Source organism: Salvia hispanica, chromosome 3 (genome assembly GCF_023119035.1).
Source record: "Salvia hispanica cultivar TCC Black 2014 chromosome 3, UniMelb_Shisp_WGS_1.0, whole genome shotgun sequence".
Classification (NCBI taxonomy): domain Eukaryota; kingdom Viridiplantae; phylum Streptophyta; class Magnoliopsida; order Lamiales; family Lamiaceae; genus Salvia; species Salvia hispanica.
This window is the reverse complement of record NC_062967.1, coordinates 23,149,919-23,167,890: the sequence shown is the minus strand read 5'-3', so window position 1 is coordinate 23,167,890 and position 17,972 is coordinate 23,149,919. Positions and strand designations below refer to the sequence as shown.

General features: G+C 35.2%; 3 protein-coding genes across 3 annotated transcripts; all 3 read right to left on the bottom strand.

Annotated features, from left to right (window-relative positions):
• Positions 1-2,560: 2,560 nt before the first annotated feature.
• On the bottom strand, positions 2,561-6,614 carry LOC125210591 (cysteine-rich receptor-like protein kinase 43). Its single transcript, XM_048110127.1, has 8 exons — positions 6,180-6,614; positions 4,419-4,813; positions 4,229-4,351; positions 3,967-4,094; positions 3,678-3,888; positions 3,362-3,593; positions 3,151-3,301; positions 2,561-3,035 (listed from the first exon to the last, which is right to left on the bottom strand). Exons 1-8 carry the CDS (start codon positions 6,569-6,571, stop codon positions 2,712-2,714), a joined length of 1,956 nt encoding a protein of 651 aa, XP_047966084.1. The 5' UTR covers positions 6,572-6,614; the 3' UTR covers positions 2,561-2,711.
• A 3,467-nt stretch (positions 6,615-10,081) lies between these two features.
• LOC125216820 (ethylene-responsive transcription factor 1B-like) lies at positions 10,082-10,766 on the bottom strand. The gene has a single exon (XM_048118595.1). The coding sequence runs from the start codon at positions 10,725-10,727 to the stop codon at positions 10,212-10,214; it is 516 nt and encodes a 171-aa protein (XP_047974552.1). The 5' UTR covers positions 10,728-10,766; the 3' UTR covers positions 10,082-10,211.
• Positions 10,767-16,816: 6,050 nt separating this feature from the next.
• On the bottom strand, positions 16,817-17,605 carry LOC125216698 (ethylene-responsive transcription factor 1B-like). Its single transcript, XM_048118458.1, has one exon. It carries the CDS (start codon positions 17,441-17,443, stop codon positions 16,979-16,981), a length of 465 nt encoding a protein of 154 aa, XP_047974415.1. The 5' UTR covers positions 17,444-17,605; the 3' UTR covers positions 16,817-16,978.
• Between the last annotated feature and the right edge of the window lie 367 nt (positions 17,606-17,972).

The following is a 17,972-nucleotide window of genomic DNA, read 5'->3' as shown; positions in this document are numbered from 1 at the left end:
AGAGAATAGAATTGTGGTTTCTTTGCAGTTGTATTTATTGCCAATCCCTCTGCCCTAGGTAGAGATGGAAACTGCACCATATATGTTTATGTTAGTACTCGTATTATTCATTCTCGGTGGGACCCATCCCAATATTAAACATAATTTCTTATAAAAATGATCAAATTTAGTGACCAATTGATACATATAAATAATACTTCCATTATTTACTCACATTTACTATGTCATAATTTTTTTTGGCACATATATGTGTAAATAATGCACGAAATGTTTCAGTTTCATCTAGAGTGAATATATGTTACAAAATGGTGATATCAAGAAAAATAAGCACAAAATGGTGAATTGTTTGTGATTTGTGGATAGATAGATATATGAAGGAAGTGTATGTATAGAGTGAAAGAGGTTTCACATGTTTGGCGTAGTTGAAACTGACAATGAGGTTAATGAAAGTCGCTCCCCGTATTGTCTACTCCGCATTTAAAGCGCGCCCATTTGCTGTCTCCTTTACTCCCATACCTTCTTCATACATTCTTATGTCCATTTTAATTATATTTCTCTCCTTTTCTTTTACATATATACACCGTTTCAGAAATTTCTTACATATGACAACCGTCAAACCTATTGTACAATTATTCACGGATTGATTTTTATTTTTCGTCGTGCCCAGTGACTATTTGTTGTGCTGATTTATAGGCAGAATTCGATCCCTAACCATTTGATTAATGATCGACGTTTTTCACACCACTTGACCACACTCCCTATGTTCAAAGATTGATTTCACTAAAAAAACTTATCTTTGATGACACAAAAATAGAGATACAAATTACTTACATTGAAATTTTTTGACAAATAACTATATTCCCTCCGTCCGCCATTAGGAGTCTTGGCGGTACGGATTTTAAGAAATGTTAAGAAAAGTGAGAGGGGGGAAGTTAGTGGAATAATGAGTCTCACTTGTATATATAAGTTTTACTAATTGAAATGTGAGTGAAATGAGTTAGTGGAAGGTGAGATCCTATTACCATTTATGGTAAAAGTGAACTGGTACTCCTATTAGCAGACGAACTAAAATGGAAAAATGAGATTCTTATTCGCGGATGGAGGGAGTACAAATTAGGATGCATAATTTTTTGTTTTTCTAGGACTTTTGCATCCACTAATTTTAATTGAGACACCAACAAAGAAGACACTTTTTGAACCGTTGATGATATATTCGCACACACAAATTTAGGTGCTTAAGTGCATACAAAATTCCCTTAGCTATTACTTTATTTTTTTAGTGTTTTTTTTAAACGCTTATTTTTAATCCATCCGCATTTTCATAAAGCATTATGATTTATGAAAACAAATTTATCTTGAGCTGATTACTGAATTTTTCCCAAATTTTATTTCTTTAGTTGGCTCTTATAATTTTCAGAAAAGTTTGTTTAAAGTTGTTAGGCCCGTTTGATGTTAGGTCGAGACTAGTTGGCCCGTTTCAAAAAAGATCTAAGCTGGTTGGCCTGTTTCAAGATAGGCCTTGGATTCTTTATCATCCTACTAATAACTTGTGCCGGATTAAATTATATTGAAATGATGTTCCCCAAACCCACCAAAATTGCTGGGCCCACCCAATTTATGGCAGCTTGCCAATTGGCAGTTGAATTCAATATAAATCCATGGATGCACTATCCACCTAATTTAATTTTGACTCCATTAAATACCAATAAAACAAATTTGAAATTAATCAACTGTACCAAGTTTGCAGACTTTTATTCTTATTCTCTCACACTTAGCTAGTGGGGCAAAATTTTAAATGTGATAGATAGCAAAATTTTTGGCATTAAGAAGTGTGTGGTTCATGTTTGGTGAATCAATAAAATGTGAAGGGAGCTGCTCAATAAAGTTTATGATGATCAGTTTTGGCTGGACTATGGAAATTATTATGTAGTACTTCAATTTGGCAGATATTTTGATTGGTGTTTGGTAGAAATAAAATAATAAGGGCAGAGAATATTTATGATGCGAACATTCTTTACTTGCTTAATAGACCCAATCAGTTACAAGCCTCAAAGTAGTGTGTCTTGGTCCATCCAACGTGGGCCAAGTTTGGTTACTAAAAAACAACTCTAAAAGTAAACAACAATATTAAAAAAAAAATCGTAATACAAACAACCAAGTACATATGAAAATTATGAATTCACTGAAAAATACCTTAATGCCCTATCTGTTTTTTTTATTTTTTTATTTTTTTTATTTTTTTTTATCTTTTCTTGAATTTCATGATTTTTCTATAAGTGATTTGAGGTGCCCTCTGGTAGATTTTTTATACCCCATCATAAATAAATTCTTATTATGATTATAAACTCTCAATAGGGTATTAATGTGTTGTATCAGAACGTGCGCATAATATTTGGTGTGTTAAATCCATTTTTTATGAAAAATGTTTAGTTCTTGAATTAAAAAAAATACTCAACACAGATTAATAAGGTATTTGATATGTTACTTATTTGGAATGTGAAAATGTACCAAAATACCCTCCATGGCACGAGGGGCATTTTAGTCTAAAACATCGGAAAAGTGAAAAAAACACAATACTATCAAAGTTCAGTAGCAAATAACAAAGTTCAGTTCATTCTTTACATAAATTGAGGAAACAAAGAAATCATAACACTCTTTTGCTATTAAAAATAAGTAAAACATCCGCAAAGAATGATCCTTGAACAATTTTGCTAGCGCCCTGTGAAGTGTGTGAAGGAGTTAGTAGCATTCGTGGCAGTCGATCCCGTTGTTCGCGATGTACTCGTCTCACCACCAAGACCAACCCTGTTCCCGTAGCTCCAACTTGCCCTGTTCGGAACTTTCCCCTCCAACGATCCGTCGCTTAGAAGCATCGCCACAATCTCTGACATGCTTGGCCTTGAAGACGCTGGCGACTGCGTGCACATCAAACCAATTTCCACCATTTTCTTCAATTCCTCAACTTTATAGTCATCTGCCTCCAAAGTCTCGTCCGCTAGCTTCTCATGCATCCCGCCCTCGTACAGCCTCCACGCCTGCAACCACAAATATTGACGGCGTTTACTATTATGGCAGTCACTCCCGAAAGACCTCAAACTAATTGTGATTGGACAACAGTTATATACAGCTTAGGCTTAGGAGTTGGTTTACCTCTTCTAGAAGGTATCCAGTCTCAGCCTCCACATCCATGTCGCTGCTTCTTCTACCGCTGATCATTTCCAGGATCACAACTCCGAAGCTGTAGGTGTCAACTTTCTCTGATAAATGGCCGTGGACCGCGTATTCTGGCGCTGTATATCCCCTGAATTTGACCATTCAGTAACAATGAAAAACAACATTTGTAAATGTTAACATGGCTTACAATGTGCCAGCAAATTTGGTGCTAACATGGCTCTGATCCTCTGGGAGAAGCCTTGCCAGCCCGAAATCAGCTATTTTGGCTTGAAACTCTTTGTCGAGTAGAATGTTGCCAGGCTTCACATCGCGATGTATGATGGTTACGTGGTACTGCTCGTGCAGATAGGCAAGGCCTCTCGCTGTGCCAAATAATATGTCGAATCGCTGCTTCCATTTCAGACATCCTCGTTTATCGCCTAATGCACAATCACTCATGTTTACATGATACTACAATTAAGCGCGTATTGGAGAAATGCGATAACTATAGTATATAAACATACCGTATAAGAATCTGTCGAGGCTTCCATTCTCCATGTACTCGTAGACGAGAAGAAGATCAGATCCCTTGCTGCAGCATCCTAGTAGACGGACAAGATTGCGGTGATGGACATTGCTTATAAGCCTTACTTCACTCTCGAAATCTGCCTTTGCTCTGCTATAGTTTATGTTGAGTTTCTTCACTGCTACAACGTTCCCATTTTTCAACGTCGCCTGCTCATGAGTTCCAACATCTTCGTTTCAACGACAAAACCACAAAATCGCGTATCTCATATGCATATTTATTTCTACCTTGTATACATCTCCAAAACCGCCTTCCCCGAGCTTATTTTCCTTACTGAAATTACTGGTTGCCGCTTTCAAATCCTTGTAGCTGTATCTGTTCGGACCTTGCAGTTGCGTTGCCCCCAAAATGTCACCTGCATTTCATTATCAGTATGATATTGTTCGCTTTGCGCAAAGCCCTCACAGTTTTGCTTTTGCGACACTCGACAAAAGACCTCGCATTATTTGCACTTATATATTGCTTGCATATTTTCTAATTCGCACTCACTTCTTGGGGAAGTTTCTGGCTTCCTTGCAAACTTGTACCATAAAAAGAAGGCAGCCAAGATAAGAACAAGACCACCACCTCCTACCGCGCCGCCAATAATCGCCTTCTTCTTGTTTGAATTCCCTAAATACACAACGCATCAGATTAAGAAATGCCTCTATTAACAAGGAACAGAGGGGGTAATAACTACCTTTTGATCCTAGAAAGGGCGCAATGTTTGTCGTCTGATTATCAGCGAAAAATGGAGCGTCGGAATATCTTAAAAAGCAAGCAGCATCAACAGCCCTTCCATCTGCATCAGGCAAGCAGGCCTGTACGTTTCTGTATGCAACGGTTAGGCAATCTCTGCAGCCATCTTGGGTGATGGTTTGAGCACACTGCGCGACGGCATAAACAGTTAAGTTGGCGATGGACCTCTTGCTTGCTGCATAAAAGGGATTCATTTTAGGTGTTGCTAGTGTAAGATCCTCTAGCAATGCCTCTCCTGTTGCTCTGAAAACGGCAGCCTCTGGCGCCGACCGGTTGCCGCAGATTTGGACGTTTCCGGGAAGGGTTGTTTGATCGTAGAAGTTGTTGCTCTCATACCTTATAGTCAGGTGGAAACAACCAAGCTACTCAATAGTAAATAGTCAAAATAGACGAACTTTCCATTTACATACTATTATTCCTAGAGGGCTAATTTTTCGCCAAATTCTAGTTTCTGTGTACACTTAAAATTCTGTCTTCCAATTATCAAACTATTGAATTATTAAATTAATGATTTTGCAACTAATTAGGATCATCTGATTTACTTATATAATCACAATCCCGCCACATTATAGAGGCCGAAACAGCGTCGTATTATACAAAATTAAATTATAAGGGACTATATTAAGAGAGAATGAAATGGAAGAGAGAAAACAAGAAACAAGTATGAAAATGAGACTATTTAATTCAATAAAGTAAGTACAGAGAAATGAAGGAAATTCACACAAACATTCTAAATTTGTGATTATGACCATGTGCCGGCCTGAAGTATTACGATCCTACGACTTTGTATGATATTTTATCTATTTATTTAATTTTATTGTTTTCTAACGTAGGGATACTGTATTATTTATTATTTCCTCTGTAGGTGTTGGCACTTAACCAAAATGTATTGGAAAATAATTCAGATAGAGCCTTTTCATATGGAATATTCGGAACGTAGGTCATCTCCCATTAATTTAGTAAACATTTTAAATTCATATGAAAATGAAACCAAATGACTTGCCAACAAATCCACTAATCTGCCAAGTTGTATTAAGAAATTACATATTTCATTTTAATTTCTAAAACACATGAACCTAAAAAATATTATAATACTTTTTTCCTTTTATTAATTTAAACTAATTCCCTGAGCTATGTATGTTTTATTTTCGAGAATGATTTGTTACATGTCATACTATTAAACCATTCATATGACTTAAATCGACCATTAATATGCTATACTTGAAGGGTGGAATATCAAAGTCACCTAATCTATATTTGATTAGCTTACTCATCTTTACTAGGTCGAACGTATAGCATATATAATACGATAGATAGTAGATATTTTTTTGATTCGAAAAACTCCATGATTAATCTGGGCGCATATCAAGAAAATAGACATCCTAGAATATGGAATTCTATATGATTGTTATACATAAATTTTCCTTCTTTTAATGTCCTAAAACTATGTATTGAACACATTTAATTGATAACAAAATAAATATTCTCAATATCTTTTCTTAATCTTTTCAAATTTCAATCAGCCTGATTTGTTCGAATCAAAGGATATGTACATAACTATTCAGATCATATACACATGATAGTAATTGATAACCAAATAACAAAAAGATATGCAAAATCACTTCTTCCTTCCCAAATCAACACTGAATTCCACATAAGAAAAAACGTTCATAAATGTTTGGAAAAAGATAAGAATAATCACCTGAGGAAACAGCCATCGTAGATAACCCGAGCGCCATTGGCGGCGGAGCAGTTCCGAATCTGCGCGACGGCGGCGTCATAGCAGGCCAGGCAATCCCTTTCCGTCATGTAGTTTCTGCACTGAGCCATGGCGTAGGCCGGGTCCGAAGACCTGGCCTGCTCCGCCGTCGCAAACAGCCTGCCTCCGCCGCCCGAGAGCTGAGCTCTGAGGTTGCTGAAGGTTGCGTTAAGGTTGTCGAAAAAATCGGCTGCATTGGTTGCATTATACTGGCTGCATCCCTTGTTTAGCAGATTAATCTGCGGCTGAGATTCTGCTTTTTGCCACCAGATCGAGACGGCGGCCAGCGTGATAATCAGGCGGGGCCAACATCTCCATCTGGTTGTGGTTGGCATTGATCTGAATTGTACTACGCTTATTTGTCTGTGTGCTGGTGGGTGACTATTTATTGTATGGAGTCAACTTGACAAAATATAAAATTCAGAAATAGAAGGCATTAACTATTCTCTATTCATATACTTTAATTTTATTTCCTATTTACAATCGATTGCAAATAGTGAAATACAAGACTGATTCCGAAGTGGATCATTATTGGCAATTATCTTCATTTTATCATCATTCATAGATAAATATTTATTAAATCGTAAATATATTCCATTTTGTCTCATTAGTGTTAAGATATTTCTTGGTCTTAGCCATATTTTGTAACTATACATAAATTCGCCTCTTAAGAGACTTTTTCGAACTTTTAATTAAAGAGCAAATTGAAACACCTCATAATTATTTTTCAGCTTTGTGCATATCAGTTTTATTAAAGTAGTTGTTGGAATCGTGTCCAGTTAAAGGGTATTGACCGCGTCGTTGACATGGCGGAACCTTTCATTTGTGAAATTAAATGATATAGGATCGATCTACGTTCGGAGTAGATGATCATGACATATTTATTTTTAATAAGTCGATTCCTAGTGAGTGAAAAGTAATGAATTAAAGTTAGTTATAGAAACGGGGCTACAGAAAAAGCAATGAAAAAAACCAAAGGATTAATTAACAAGTGTTAATTATCCCACATTGGTGGGAGAGCCTAATTGAACATGTACTCCCTCCGTCCCATAAAAGATGACACACGGGTAATGACACGAGATTTTAGGATATGTTGTTTTGTGTGTTAAGTGAGGAGAGAAAATAGTATATTCATATTAATGGAGAGAGAATTTTTTCCAAAAAATATGAAATGTGATTACAAACTAAAAATGAAAGTGTGACACCTATTATGGGACGTAGAGAATATTTAACAGGCCAAATTATTACATATATAATTACAGTGGGCTAAGATGGGCGATAAAACTAACACGCGCGTGCCGCGGCCGTGCCCTTTGCTTTTTGGGCACCGTACTCGCGTGTCGTGCACTTAAATATTGACAATTGGTCTTCAAGCTGTTGCTTAGGCCTGGTTGTTGGGATTCGTCCGAGCCCCAGCCTAATCTTTTAGACCACCTTACCAGTCCAAGTCAGCGAGTTGCGTCGCCAACATGATGCGACGAAGCAAATGTGACTTTCACGTAACAATGTCCACGTTGTGATTGAACCCAAATGTGAGGAGTGTCAAGTTACGCCCCGTCCAGGATCAGCCTTCAGCTTCCGTAACGGCATGTAACCTTAGCGGTTACAATCCAACCATCATCATTGACTTAAAGTATGTGTTGACCAACAACCTTCAATGTAGTGAACTACACCTATAAATAGGTAGTCACTCCATACATTCTACACACCAACACAATCTCCAAAGCATTCTCTACATCATAAGCTCTCCATCTACGCATAGTCTTCTGTCGAAACTCTATCATCACCTTCATCCTGTTCGTCGAAGCTTATTCTATCTACGGTGTTGTAATGAACAAGACATAGACTTTTTATATTTGGTAACGACACTTCAATCTGAAAGCACTACCGAGACGTATCTCGTCTTGCGGGAAAATGACTCTTTGACTTGATTTATTCACATTTACGGTTACAGTTTTCGTTTTGTAATTCATTTCAGTTATTTGTACCTTTTTTTTGTTCTTCTTTTGGATTGTATTACACACGTTATTTTGTATCTCATTTTTTAACAAAAGTTTGTATTATGTAGTATGAGAAATAAGCCTTTCACTTCTCAGAGGTCTTACGCGAGAGGAAATCCACACTTATATAAAGACATGATCATTAGCAAATCAATGTGGAACAAAATTTAAGAGATTTTTAAAACACTTCCGCATGTATGGGCCAACATCGAACTTCTACATGTAAAGCAGACAAGATAAGATCTAAGAGTAAAAAAGATTCATAATTGACTTGGGTCCGTTCTGATATCATATTAGAAATATACCACTTATCCCCTTAAAAGGTCTCATAAGGGGGAGGGTTATCCACACTTTATATAGATGAGACCGGATAATCATCAAGTCGATGTGAGACAAAATTTAAGAGATTTTTAACACCCTCACACATGTGGGCTATAATGAATATCAAACTTTCACACATGAGGTAGACAAGACAAGAGATAAAGAGATCCATTATCTACTTGGGTTCTTTCTGATACCATATTAGAAATGAGTCACTCACCCTTATAAAAAGCCTCATAAAATGAGAGGATTATTCACACTTATATAGATGAGACATGATCATTATTAAGTAGATGTACGACAAGAATTAATAGATTTTTAACATGCAGTGAGCTAACTAATTAAAGAGTAATTGATGAAGAAAACATCCAATATATTAAGGTCTTGCGTGGTAAACTATAATGAAAGAATCCAACGAAATTGATACGAGATCACACCACCAAGGCCCACTAATTACCAAGACCTTTTTTCTGATCACATAATTAGAGATGATCTATCTCTCACATAACAGATTACTTACAACAAAACATGATATAACAACACTATAACTATTAGATCTACTTAGACTTAAACCAACTCCGTGTACTTCACACCCTTGTACAGCAACACACAAGTTAGTATAGTATGAGCACAAGAAAACTTTGAAGATGAACACATGTAGAACTCAGATAATAAGAGATTTGGAGGCTCAATGTCGCACAGACATAGACCGCATGCGAAAACACCTTTTACTAAAGATCTCGAGAAAAGAGGTGAAAGACACTGAAACCCTGGATTGCACCAACTACCACAATCACATAGTCACTACAACACCATGAAGGAAAATTCATAAGAAAAACTCTGAAACTCACAACCTCTCACAGATCTTACTATATATCGACTTTGAGAACTAAGGTTCTGATTAGGCGCTGACACTCGCGAGTAAACCTAGAATTTAACCTTTACTAAGAAATTCCAAGGTCAATTACTCACACATCGAATCAAACGAATCACTCGAAAAGGAAAGTATCACTTAGAAAACGAAGATAGAAAGAGAGTCCACCTACATAGAATGGAAAGCATATTCACAAAGAGAAAAAAACAGAAAGTGAGAGTGAGAGAGAGAGAGAGACGGAGAGAGTGGATGTATAAGGGTGAGTCTTCATCTCCCACTCTCCATCCAACAGTCACGGGGCGTTATCCGCATGGAGCGATGTGTGGCAGCCACCGGTGCAAATGATGTAAGTTCGGGCTTTAAGCAGAGTGGACCGAGATCAAAGATCAACTGGGCCAGCCAATTAACAAAGATTATGCCATGTATTTGACACATAGTGCATAAACACAAGCAGCTGGAACTACGTTACACAATGGTGATCTCGATGGTTATGTTTTGAAGGTTAAGCATATATGTATAAATTTTTACTTATGAGATGGAGGGGAATGTGGACTGTTACACATTGTTATATACGTTGTCCCCTATAAAAAAGTCGGCATATATTGCATAAAATATCAAATATATATAATGAGAACACCAATATTACTCTTCAAAAACATCTCCAAGATCAAATTGCAACTATGCCTTTATTCATTTTACAGAAGATAGGGCTTAAATAACTGAATACTGCAAATCAATACACAGCAATAAAAGATAAAGATAAATTTACTCACAAGAAAATCAGTATTCATTTGATGGCGATAAACTAGTATTACAACTCTGAGACAAGAGTTGATCCAACAAATCAGATCCCAAATCATGAAGCACAACTCTATACTCTGCTTCTCCAACTTGTTTCTTTCCACTGCATCTTTGCTTTGTCGTCTTGTGCGACTCTTTTAGGGCTTTCGCAGGCGACGAGCCCTCCTCGCAGCTGAACTTGATCTTCTCAAGAGATTCCACCACTCTCTCTATGGGAAAATTAAGTGGAACTAAGGCGCCTCGCGTCGCGAATGCAGCTTGGTCATAAGCTAAAGCAGCCTCTTCCGCAGTGTTGAATGTGCCGAGCCAAACCCTCGTTCCATGCCGTGTGGAATCCCTAATTTCTGCTGCAAATTTGCCCCATGGCCTCTTTCTTACTCCAATGTATCGCTTTTCTACATTATCATTGTTGATGTTGGAGGGCTCAGCTTCTTGCGATGGTGAGATTTTAAATGATATGAGATTTTGTTCTTTGAAATGTGAATATGACTCCATCTCATTATTCAGCTCAAAACTAGAAAATTGTGTGAAGTTTTAAATGGTGGGGTGAAAGATAAAGATGGAGGTTAGACTTCATTTAGATTCTTGGACAACTTGTATTTCTTGGCTTTATCTATGCATAGTTAGTTTTGGTTATATTCTTTATTCTTTTAAGGACAATTATGAGATTGAAAAATTCAAAATGTCAGTGTTCCAGGCTAAAATAAGCTGTTTAGTGTCACCCAAAAAACTTGATTGCAAAATGTAGTAGCTGAATTTTCTATACTAGAATAATTAATATACGAAAGATCATTTTGCAATAAACTAAATATTTATTAAAATCGTAAACTTTGGAAGTGATCTTAAAAATAAAAAATTTAAGATTAGTATAGTAGTAACATTTTACTATGGCGAGTTATTCTTCAAATCTGACACATGTATGAGGAATATTTTATCCTATTAGATACATTTTATTCAACGTCAAATTTAAGAATTATGACGTTTAAATGACGTGGTTTCACGTTTAGTTCAGACTAAGCCATACATATTTCACTATATAATATCAAAACATGTTAGAAAATTATCAAGTAAAACACCTAAACAAATTTGCTTCGGAAATACCAAATATATAAAAAAAAGGCAGAAAAACAAACTCTCAATGAAGCTGAAATGGAAATCTAAGAACACTGGTAATGAAGGAGTACCAAAAACCGAAAACAACTAGAACCATATTCAAACGTGTAAAATTAAAGCTAGAAATACAACTAAAGTCCCTACAAAAATCGACTATTTTGACTTTAACCGAGAAATATAAGAACTAAAAAGAACAAGAAGAGTCATATATATACTAGAAATTATATGCAAACAAAAAGAACAAGTTAAAGGCTGAACTAAAAATATTTTTTTATAATTTTCCTTTCCAAAATTTCGATCAATATATAACAACACTATAAGAACACTAAACAAAGCTTTAAAATAAACCTTAACTAAGTAAGCAAGTTTGACAAGCACAACTATGAATTAATGCTAACAAAACTTCACGCAAGTTCGAAAATCTTTCTACAACAAACAATCAAATAAAAGATAACTCCACAAAAATATATTCCATATAACTAAAACAGGCCCAACACCATTGACTATGAATATAGATGTCGGAAAAAATAGCAAACTAAGACTTTTATTGATTTTAATTGTTGAGTTTTATTAATTTTAAATTTTATTGATTTGAATATTTTGTACAAAAGTACTATTTTCGGTAAGATTGTGGTGGTATTTTATGTAAAACGGTATTTTAGGTATGTCGTATCGAAATTGATGTAGGTATGATTATAAGGTGTGATGCATCAATCGACCCCTAAATATTACTCTTTATACAAGTGATTTGATTTTCCTTTTTTGATTGTTTTACACAAATGATCAATTTTCTTATTTGACTTTCATTATCTCTCTATTTTATTCTTTTATATATTTATACTTTCATCATTTAATTTAATAAATATTAATTTTTTAAATTTCATGTTGAAAAGAAAGTCACTTTGATATGGAACCAATTACTTAAAGTTAAAATAAATGTTCAATTTTCAGTTATAGAAGTGTCTCGGTCAATCCAATTACACAGACGAGTATTTATTATTTTATCTGACAAAAATTAAATTTGTAGGCGTGCATTGGCCCTCTCTTTTGTCTTTATCCGTCGGCTGAGCACCATTCTTGAATTAAGCTTCCTACAATTATCAAATATGCATCATCATGCCACACGTCATCTCTTACGAAACAAGTACTTGTATAAATTATCTTTCCCGAATATAGGGTTTGGCATCAGCATCTCCTAATAATATCTCAATAATATTGATACAATGTTTATGTCAGTCGTGGTCTCGTGGAGTTATCATTTCAGAGTATATTACGTACAACAGTTTTCTCTACAAATATTAACAATTTCTATTGACTGATTGACGTCGATCGATATTAAAATGGGTGCTTTTTGATTGGGTTCTTAAGTCAATGCTGTATTATTGAAGTTCAATGATCTTCAAGAACTACTATTCCATGTGGCCAAACGTTGTCCAATCGTATGTACATGGAGTAATTACAAGGAACTACTACTATTACTCTCCTCGTTGTCTATGAATGCCTTCGTTTAGAAGATACTCTCCTCGTTCCCTACCACGACTGCCACCACGTCCAAGTTCGACATTGATAATAAACGTGGACCGTGATACCAACTATTTGCAAAACGTGTCACAAGAATGACTAAACTATAAAAGTTTAAGAGAAATCTTAGTTTCTTAAATTTAAATTTATTAAAAGTGATAAAAATTGCCTGCAAAATAATGAAAGAAATCATTTATACTCCTCCGTCACATAAAAATATGTGCACTTTTTTATTTTCGACTATCCAATTTTTTTTTTGATACACCCAAGTTATTTACAACATATACCAGTACTATCAAAACACTAATAATAATGTGGGTCCCACTATCCACTAACACTAATTTCAACGACCCTTCTCCTCTCTTTCTTACTTTACCAATTTTATTATTCCCATGCCATATCATCTGCCTATATTTTTATGGGCCGAAGGGAGTATGAGATTTTGAAACCCTAAGCACTTGAAATGAAATAAAATGAAATTATGTAAACTAAGAAAAATCCCTATAAAATTATATGGCAATTTGAACCCTTAAACGAAGTCAATATGACAAAATCCATATTACATCTTGGCTAAGGCAATGAGTTTGACTCATCAGCCTATTTCGCAAGCCCATTTCGAGTTTAAGTTATTCCAAGCGTTTTTTTGGCGTCGATGGAATTGCATCAATTGGTGGTAATAGAATATGAAGAAAAAAAACAAGTCAACAAGAAATTTGATGTGCCAACCATCACATATAACTAGGGGATTAAAGGTTACTCCCTCCGTACCACTTTGACCGGGTACGGGTTTTAAGAAATATAATTAAAAGTGAGTTGAAAAAGTTAGTGTAATGTGAGTCCTACTTTTATTTAGTTTTATAATAAAATGTGAGTAGAAATGAGTTAGTGGAACATGAGGTACACTACCAAATATGGTAAAAGTGAAGTGGGACAAATTATGTGGGACAAACCGAAATGAGAAACTGGGACGAATTATGTGGGACGGAGGGAGTAGTATTTAGTAACCAATTTTATGCAAGATGAATAACTATTAAAAATAGGATGGAATTAGAAAGAGATAAAAGTGAAATGTTCAATTATGTGTTTAAACATATATAAACAAGTGACTAAACGAAGGACAAAAACAGATTAGTTAAAAGCTCACGTATATACATGAGAATGGGATATTTGTTGTTTTGGAGTGTGGTCGTTCTCTCTCGAAGGGCTTCATCGTCATTTCAAGCGTGTGGGGTGAGTTTGACATCTGGATTGAGAAATAAATGTAAGGAAATGTTTTTGTTCGAAGATGGGTTTTCAATTATTTAAAAGTAGAGGAAATTAATTATAATATCTATTCCCTCTTTCACAGTGGGGTTTTGTCTTCATCTGTCGGCGCAACAGTGAAAATTACAATTGCCCGATTTAATAGTACTAACAGTTTTCCATTAAAAGAGGTATTTCCATTGCAATCCGGAACTTGATAAATTCATCTTCGAAATGTTGCAATAATTTTGGTCCATCGTTTTGAAACTAAAATTTTAGTGTGCACTGATCTTATACTAGCTAACATAACAAACCCATGTCAAATATGGATATGTATAGTAGTATAAGAATTTTGGGGATCGGATAAAGATGAGGCAAATTGCCATAGGTTTTTATCGTCGGTTTTTTAATATTTTAGGGTACTATATAGGTGTTTCATGACGAGTCTCAAGTTTCATTTCAGCTCAACATAAATCTGAAATATTAATTTGTAATGTAAATTATGACATTTGGGGCAAATAATGATTATTTTTTAAATATGGTGAGAATCTTCGAAGTTAGTAATGTATGAAAGTTCATATCATTCAAAGATTGTAGCTTGCAGAATCAATATATAGTAGCATTTGAATATTTATAAAAAAAAATTTCTTGTTAAGGCTGAACCCTTAACTATTTTTGTAAGTAATTTTGAACTTTGACTTTATTGTCTATGATTTATGATTTATCCCTAATACAAATTCAAATTCAAATTCAATACTGTTGTTTCATTGATTTTAATTCTAATTTTTAACATTTATCAAGTACAATACTAAGTTCAAAAAAGTGGTCCAGTATATTTTCATAGACAAAAGAGGTTGAATGATTTCAATGTGTGCACCATATAATTTTGGAAATGCGTACAAAAGAAAGATAAAACAGCTTGTGATTTACATGAAATGATAAGTTCTTGATGTACTAAAATTGACATAGCTTGGTATTATTGAAACTGAACAAGAAAATTAGAACTGAGCTTTATGCTGGTAATTAGAAGATTAAATGAGAGGGAAAAAACTGAGCTTTGTTCTCTTGCTTTTTGTGTGTCCATGTGTGGCAATATATAGCCAATCGAAGGATACGAGCCATGATCAAGACTAGCTAGTCGTCAAGGCTATGGTGGTTAGAGCAACCGAAAGATCAAAATTCGTGACAGTGAAAACAATTCAAAGGCATGTATAACACATAACTTTAGTACAGTACATTAATTTTCTCTTAACCAGAAATTGAATTTAAGAAAATGATATATAAGTACAATTATTCGCATGAATTATGTAGATTTATTTTACATCATTTCATTCTCGGCCACAATGAAATTAGTCAAAAGGTAGTACATACTACATACAAATTTCCAACACTTAATTCATTCATATTAATTCTCTCTTTTCAACCCTCGCTTTCAACCGAAAATGGAAGGACTGTTTAAAATCTACTATTATGTTTTACACACAACCAAAATAGGTAAAGTAACACATATATTGTATGTACACAAATACACACAACGAATACAATAAACTAAATCCAACCACAGTTGCTACTGAGGCTGCTCGGCATGTATGCAAGCAAAAGCACATTGAGGCAGCACAACATAAAATATTAATGTTATTAGATCATTTTCTACCATTCATACTCACATATAGTGGCACATATATGGACAAGGAGCAGTCCCTAGGAAGTGAACATCGGTGCACACACAATCAGCGGCTCCTACTAATAAAGCGGACGGAGACATGAATGAACACAAGCACACCAAAAAGAAAGAGAGCAGGCATGAGAATGCATTTTCGACAAGAGCTAACAGATTTAATAGATGCTACTCGTACAATATGCATCTTATTTTTAGGCATCCATCTCATAAGAACTTGAAGATTAAGCATACTTAGTTTGTGTAGTTTTAAGATGGGTGACCCCCTAAGAAACTTCTTAGGGAGCGTGTGAGTGGAGATAAAACACTCTAGAAAGACCTGTGTTGGTCTGAGGAACTATCATTGGTCGTGGAGCGGGGTCATTATAAGTGGTATCAAAGCCACACCTCTTTTAGTACGGTGGATAATGAGATGTATATTCAGTTAGAACTTAACACAATTCATAGATAATATTCATACTAACAAGGTGCATCTTCTTTTATAACGTCTATATCATAAGAACTGTTTAGGGAAATCATGTTTAGCCATTCATAACAAGTTAATGCAGTTCGTTGTGTATTTGAGCTTACATTTTATTGAAAAATCCAAACAGAATTGAACTTAACTAACAAAGATAATACTATTTCATCTAATATACTATTAGTGTACTACTAAGCTGTTTTTATGAGACGAGATTAATTCTGATCAATGGACTGAGTTTATATGTGGAATATGTATAGTCAACCTCAGCAAAAGTTTGTATATTGATTAAGAATAGATCTTCAAAATCTTCAACACCAAATCGAGTTTCTGAGCTCCTACAGCAACAGTAGCATTTCACATGATTTCCTTAAGTGGTTATATATTATTCAAGCCATATATGCTTAATCTCCTTCCTAAATAAGGTTTTGCTCCCAAAGCAAAATAAAAAGGGGGTAAAATGGAGACAAAGTGGGGGACAAGCAAATGCAATTACACAAATTTGAGTCCAGATGAAATTTGTATCAAATTCGAATTGAACTTTCATTCAACTCCAACTCATATTTTGAATTAATAAACTAGGAGATTATTAGATAGAGATAAAGGGTTTAATAGAACCCAAAATCAAGAACAACACAAGGGCAGCAGCACAGAAAATATTCCCCCCCCCCAAAAAAACAGAAAGAGGTAAAAGGATCAAGATTTACTTACAAGACTTAATAGTGTTTATGTTCAATCAGTAGTTGAATGCTCAGACAAGAGCTGATCCAACAAATCAGATCCTAAGTCATGTAGAATCACAACATCCTCTTCTCCAACACGCTTCTTACTCGAACTAGTTTGCTTCGTGGTTGCGCTCATCAGCTTGTGAGACTCCTTCAGGGCTTTTGCAGGAGACGAGCCCTCCTCGCGTCGATACTTGATCTTCTCAAGAGATTCCGTCACTCTCTCCACGGGAAAGTTGAGTGGGACCGAGGCGCCTCTCGTCGCAAATGCAGCTTGATCATAGGCTAGAGCAGCCTCTTCTGCAGTATTGAATGTTCCCAGCCAAACTCTCGCGCCATGCCTTGTCGAATCCCTAATTTCCGCGGCGTATTTCCCCCACGGCCTCTTTCTTACTCCAATGTATCTCTTCTCCGGCTTAGAGCAATCTCCCTTTTGGTGGTTGGAAGATGATGTAGAGAAGTCAAATGACATGAGACCTTGATCTTCTCCTTCTTCTTTAGCTTTGGATGGAGAGTGTATGAATAATAGCACAGACTAATAATAATGGTGGGTGAAGAAAAAAGAGGGGTTTAATTTGAAGCCTTGAATTAATGAGATTAGTTTCTTTAAAGAGTGGGAAGCTAGATTCTAGGACAGCTTATACACTTCTGGCTTTATCCTAAAAGTTTGACAATTCCTTCCTCTCCATATTCTGTCTTGTTTTAGTAAACAACAAGTGAGGTTTTCTCAATAAGCTAAAATAGGCAAACCCTACAAATCAGAACTTTGATGTTTATTTAAATTAATTAAACTCTCCATTTCTAAACCAATCCCCGTTGAATAAACCGTGGACATAAGTCTTGAATATGTAGAATAATTTTGTTATACAAGTATCAATTTATTAATTGTGTGAAAGAGATACGTAATTTTACAATTTTGGAAGTTATGATGAAAATTTATGAAATGGTAGTAAAATTTGTATGGATTTAAATATTTTGTTCTCTAGCATTGACTTGACTTC